This window comes from Bactrocera dorsalis, chromosome 1 (assembly GCF_023373825.1).
Source record: "Bactrocera dorsalis isolate Fly_Bdor chromosome 1, ASM2337382v1, whole genome shotgun sequence".
Taxonomy (NCBI): Eukaryota; Metazoa; Arthropoda; class Insecta; order Diptera; family Tephritidae; genus Bactrocera; species Bactrocera dorsalis.
In genome coordinates this window covers 52,264,892-52,271,345 of record NC_064303.1, presented here as the reverse complement: position 1 = coordinate 52,271,345, position 6,454 = coordinate 52,264,892, and the positions used below count along the sequence as shown (strand labels likewise).

The window sequence follows — 6,454 nt, the reverse complement described above, 5'->3', positions numbered from 1 at the left end:
TTATGTACTTCAAATATGCATACTCTAGAAAATGCCTCGACTGCGCCAACGTAATACGGTTGGCAGGCATACGAGTGATTCACGTCGAATGTCAATATTAAGAAGAAATCACAGCGAAGAGCAACGCGCTCAAGTGAATGCCCGAGGTAGAGCGGTGTACAGAGAGCGGCGTGCACAGATTAGAGCTGAATTCGCCGACAATCAACGGCCAAATTACCGTCAAGGCCGAGTTCCTGTCCGCCTTCGCGATCAAATGGAACATGTTGGCTTTCACTACGATCCTGACTGCGACTACAGCCTGCATGGTGCCATCGGAGCAATGGATATTATTTGTACGCTTTGCAATGCAGCGAAATTTCGAGGAGAAACAGCTGGCATGTGCTGCTCCAGTTGCAAAATGAAACTGCCTGCATTGGAACCGCCACCAGAACCATTACATTCCTTGCTCACTGGAGAATCGCCGACGTCTAAGCATTTCTTGCAGAACATACAAGCGTACAATTCATGCTTTCAAATGACTTCTTTTGGTGCCACAAAGATCATTAGAGATCCATTTATGCCCACGTTCAAGGTGATTACTTTGCATGGAATTTCCAGTGAAACATTTGACATTTTTATTCTGCAGATTCAGGGACAAATATACCATCGAGCAGGCTCGCTCATACCATTTGTCGATGCCAACTATCAATTTTTGCAAATATATTTCATCGGTAATGAAACTGACCAACTAAATCAACGATGTAAAATTGCGACCGGCACAATTCGAGAAATCGTACTAAATTTGCAAAGATTTCTCAATGAGCACAATGAATTGATTCGATTGTTCAAAATCGCATTGGACCGCATGCCGTCTGATAACCATCGAATCGTCATCAGAGCAGACAAAATGCCGATGGGGCAGCATGCCAGACGATTCAACGCACCAACAATCGATGAGGTGGCAATCGTCATTGTTGGCGAACAGTTTGAATCGCGAGATATTGTACTGCACCGTAGAAACGAACAACTTCAGCGTGTTTCCGAGCTACACCGTAGTTATGATGCATTACAATATCCGATATTATTGTGGAGAGGTGATGACGGCTATCACATCAATATGCGATTGATGAATCCAACTACTGGTAAAAAAGTACAATTTCTGAGAAGAAATGCTACTTACGATTCAATATTTTGTGTATTGTTCATTTACAGGCCAAGAAACACCGAAAAAACTCAGTGCGATGAACTTCTATTCGTACAGAATAATGATTCGTCCGCAAGAAGATAACTACATCCTGAAATGTCGCAAGCTTTTCTATCAGTATTTGGTTGACATGTATGCGGAGATCGAGACCGAACGTGTCAACTTTATTCGATTCAACCAAGCGAAATTGCGTTCTGAAGAGTACATCCATTTGAGAGACGCCGTAATGAATGATGCAAATGTGAATAGCATTGGACGTCTGACAATATTGCCAGCCACATACATCGGCAGTCCGCGCCATATGCACGAGTATGCGCAAGATGCGATGTCGTATGTGCGCCATTACGGCAGACCGGATCTGTTCATAACGCTCACGTGCAATCCCAAGTGGAATGACATCAAATGCCATTTGTTCCCCGGTCAATCAACAACTGATCGTCACGACTTGACAGCACGTGCATTCAGGGAAAAGCAAAAAGCAATGATGGATTTAATTGTGAAACTTTGTGTTTTTGGAGAAGTTCGATGCTGGATGTAGTCGATCGAATGGCAGAAAAGAGGATTACCGCATACACACATCTTGATTTGGTTAGTTCGCAAAATACGACCAGATCAGATTGACAAAGTCATCTCAGCGGAAATTCCAGATGAAGCAATCGACCCACAATTGTTCGACGTTGTAACAAAAAACATGATCCACGGCCCTTGAGGCGCTATTAATCCAACGTCACCATGCATGATTGACAATAAGTGTTCAAAGCGCTATCCTAGAGCTTTAGTTGATGATACAATCACTGGAAATGACGGATATCCATTATATCGGCGTCGATCCGCTGAAGATGGTGGTAATTCAACGGTCATAAAAGTTCGGGATCAAGACGTTGATGTTGATAATCGTTGGGTCGTGCCGTATTCACCATAGTTGTCAAACATTTTCGAAGCGCACATCAATGTAGAATATTGCAACTCTGTCAAATCGATTAAATACATCTGCAAATACGTAAATAAGGGCAGTGATATAGCAGTTTTCGGAGTGGCTGATTATCAGACAATCGATGAAATTCAGCAATACCAAATGGGCCGTTATATAAGCAGCAACGAAGCGGTATGGCGCATTTTATCGTTTCCAATACACGACTGGCATCCCGTTGTTCTTCATTTGGCAGTTCATCTCGAAAATGGTCAACGCGTTTATTTCACTGCAGACAATATACAACAGAGCGCAGCACGACCACCGCGGACAACACTTACTACCTTTTTCGAGTTGTGTGAAACCGATGAATTTGCAAGAACATTGCTATATTCCGAAATACCACAATATTTCACTTGGAATCCATCATCGAAAACATTTCAACGACGAAAGCAAGGGGAGCGTGTTGACGGTTATCCAAATGTCCGTAAAACCGATGCCATAGGACGCATTTACACCATCCATCCGAACAACGCCGAATGTTTCTATTTGCGTCTACTATTAGTCAACGTGCGCGGACCAAGATCATTTGATGATTTAAAAACTGTTGACGGTCAGTTGTGTGTGACGTATCGTCAAGCATGTCAGCGATTGCATTTATTAGAAGATGATATGCATTGGGACACCGCACTTCATGACGCATCACTCACATCTCATCCAAAACAAATACGCGTATTATTCGCAATAATAATATCTACATGCCTTCCGTCAAATCCGCAAGAACTGTGGAATAAGTACAAAGGCTGCATGACCGAGGACTTATTAGTTTTGGCGCATAATCGAGCATCGGACGCAGACTTGCTATATACATTACAAATGTATAATGATGCTTTGATATTGGTTGAAGATCTGTGCCTTACAATTGCGAATAAGGCATTAGCGCAACTTAGCATAACTGTGCCCAATCGTTCAGTGATTGATATGCTTGACCATGAGCTTCAACGTGAACAACAATACGATTGCAATGAATGCGTGCTTTCATACAAGCTAACATTACCAAATTAAATATTCAGCAGAAAAATGCTTATGATAAGATTACACGAGCGGTTGACAATAACGCCGGTGGATTCTTCTTTCTGGATGCGCCCGGTGGTACAGGGAAAACGTTTCTGATCTCTTTGATTCTTGCTACTATACGGTCACAGCAGGAAATTGCGCTGGCAATTGCTTCGTCAGGCATCGCTGCTACTCTACTTGATGGCGGCCGAACAGCACATTCTGCGTTGAAATTACCGTTGAACATCCAAGTCGTTGAAACACCAACGTGCAACATATCGAGGAATTCAGCAATGGCAAAAGTTTTGCAAGGAGCTGGAATAGTTCTATGGGACGAGTGCCCAATGGCTAACAAAAAGTCATTAGAAGCATTCAATAGAACAATGCAAGATTTACGCCAAAAGCAACAACTTTTTGGCGGAGCATTAGTCTTATTATCCGACGATTTTCGGCAAACTTTGCCAGTCATTCCTCGATCAACTCCTGCCGACGAAATAAACGCATGTTTAAAATCGTCAGTTTTGTGGAGACATGTTCAAAGGCTGACTCTTACCATCAACATGCGAGTCCAATTGCAAAATGATCGATCCGCAGCGGCGTTTTCGAAGCAGTTGTTGGACATTGGCGAAGGCAAAATACCAATCGATGATACCGGTTTGATCACATTGCTGAACAACTTTTGTACACTTTTACAATCGAAAGAAGAATTGATTGAAAGTGTATTTCCGAATATTGTTGAATACTATCAACGCAACGATTATTTAAGTGAACGCGCAATATTGGCACCAAAAAATGTACACGTGAACGAAATCAATTTTGCCATTCAAGAAAAACTGCCAGGAGAAGCCACAACATATATATCGATTGATAGCGTTTTGAATCAAGATGAAGTAGTCAATTATCCAACTGAGTTCTTGAATTCTTTGAATCCCCCCGGTCTGCCACCGCATCGTTTGGTCCTGAAAGTCGGTTCACCCATTATACTTCTACGAAATCTTAATCCACCGACTTTGTGTAATGCACAACGCTTTCAGTCAAAAAATTGTGGCCAAATTTGATTGAAGCAACAATACTAAATGGCAAGGCAGCAGGTGATGTCGTACTCTTACCACGCATTCCCATGATTCCAACGGACATGCCGTTTGAATTTAAGCGCTTGGCGTTCCCAGTACGTCTTGCCTTTGCGATGACCATCAACAAATCGCAAGGGCAAACGTTTCAAGTGTGCGGCGTCAATTTGAAAGAACCGTGCTTCTCCCACGGCCAATTGTTCGTCGCATGCTCGAGAGTGGGAACACCAAGGTGCTTATTCATTTACGCGCCAGGTGGAAAACCAAAAATGTTGTATACCAATATATTTTATAAATAAGTAACAGTTTTACAACAATAAATAAAACACAGAGTAAAAACCCTTAAGAGTTTTAATCGATTTAGGTGTAGCGAGGCACACAGGGTAACAGCTAGTATATGTATAAAATTAAGTGGCAAAACTTCCTGTTCGCATACTCCTCCTAGACGGCTTGCCCGATTTCAATGAAATTTTCAGGGGTGATTGGGGTCCGTTTGGAGGGTGCACATAAGAAATTTAATGGGTGTATCATTGCACGTTTTGCAAAAAAAAAAAAATGATACATCCCGCCTATACAAATTCTCCTGAAATAATGTTTTGCCGATAGATTGGCAGTCCTGTCAAATGCCTTTTACTAATAAACAGAAACAACTGGCAGATGTTTACAATTAATAAAAAAAAAACACTGACATCGCATGTTGATCGTTTTTTCCTGAATTGATTCGATAACCATCGAATCGTCATCAGAGCAGACAAAATGCCGATGGGGCAGCATGCCAGACGATTCAACGCACCAACAATCGATGAGTTGGTAATCGTCATTGTTGGCGAACAGTTTGAATCGCGAGATATTGTACTGCACCGTAGAAACGAACACCTTCAGCGTGTTTCCGAGCTACACCGTAGTTATAATGCATTACAGTATCCGATATTATTCTGGAGAGGTGATGACGGCTATCACATCAATATGCGATTGATAAATCGAAGAAATGTTACTACCGATTCAATATTTTGTGTATTGTTCATTTATAGCCAAAGAAACACCAAAAAAACTCAGTGCAAGAAGACAACTACATCTTGAAATGTCGCAAGCTTTTCCATCAGTATTTAGATGATATGCATGCGAAGATCGAGACCGAACGTGTCCACTTTATTCGATTCAACCAAGCGAAATTGCGTTCTGAAGAGTACATCCATTTGAGAGATGCCGTGATGAATGATGCAAATGTGAATAGCATTGGACGTCTGACAATATTGCCAGCCACATACATCGGCAGTCCGCGCCATATGCACGAGTATACGCAAGATCCGATGTCGTATGTGCGCCATTACGGCAGTCCGGATCTGTTCATAACGTTCACGTGCAATCCCAAGTGGAATGACATCAAATGCCATTTGTTCCCCGGTCAATCAACATTTGATCGTCACGACTTAACAGCACATGTATTCAGGAAAAAGCAAAAAGCAATGATGGATTTAATTGTGAAACTTTGTGTTTTTGGAGAAGTTCGATGCTGGATGTACTCGATCAAATGGCAGAAAAGAGGATTACCGCATGCACACATCTTGATTTGGTTAGTTCGAAAAAATACGACCAGATCAGATTGATAAAGTCATCTCAGCGGAAATTCCAGATGAAGCAATCGACCCACAATTGTTCAACGTTGTAACAAAAAACATGATCCACGGCCCTTGCGGCGCTATTAATCCAACGTCACCATGCATGATTGACAATAAGTATTCAAAGCGCTATCCTAGAGCTTTAGTTGATGATACAATCACTGGAAATGACGGATATCCATTATATCGGCGTCGATCCGCTGAAGATGGCGGTAATTCAACGGTCATAAAAGTTCGGAATCAAGACGTTGATGCACATCAACGTAGAATATTGCAACTCTGTCAAATCGATCAAATACATCTGCAAATACGTAAATAAAGGCAGTGATATAGCAGTTTTCGGAGTGGTTATCAGAGAATAGATGAAATTCAGCAATACCAAATGGGCCGTTATATAAGCAGCAATGAAGCGGTATGACGCATTTTATCGTTCCCAATACATGACCGGCATCCCGTTGTTCTTCATTTGGCAGTTCATCTCGAAAATGGTCAACGCGTTTACTTCACTGCAGACAATGTACAACAGAGCGCAGCACGACCACCGGGGACAACACTAACTACCTTTTTCGAGTTGTGTGAAAACGATGAATTTGCAAGAACATCACTATATTCCGAA

At 42.0% G+C, this 6,454-nt stretch overlaps 1 protein-coding gene across 1 annotated transcript; it reads left to right on the top strand.

The window, feature by feature from the left end:
* Positions 1–987: 987 nt before the first annotated feature.
* LOC125775562 (uncharacterized) lies at positions 988–1,964 on the top strand. The gene is made up of 2 exons (XM_049446215.1): positions 988–1,121; positions 1,192–1,964. The coding sequence occupies exons 1-2, from the start codon at positions 1,097–1,099 to the stop codon at positions 1,719–1,721; spliced, it is 555 nt and encodes a 184-aa protein (XP_049302172.1). The 5' UTR covers positions 988–1,096; the 3' UTR covers positions 1,722–1,964.
* The last annotated feature ends 4,490 nt before the right edge of the window (positions 1,965–6,454 follow it).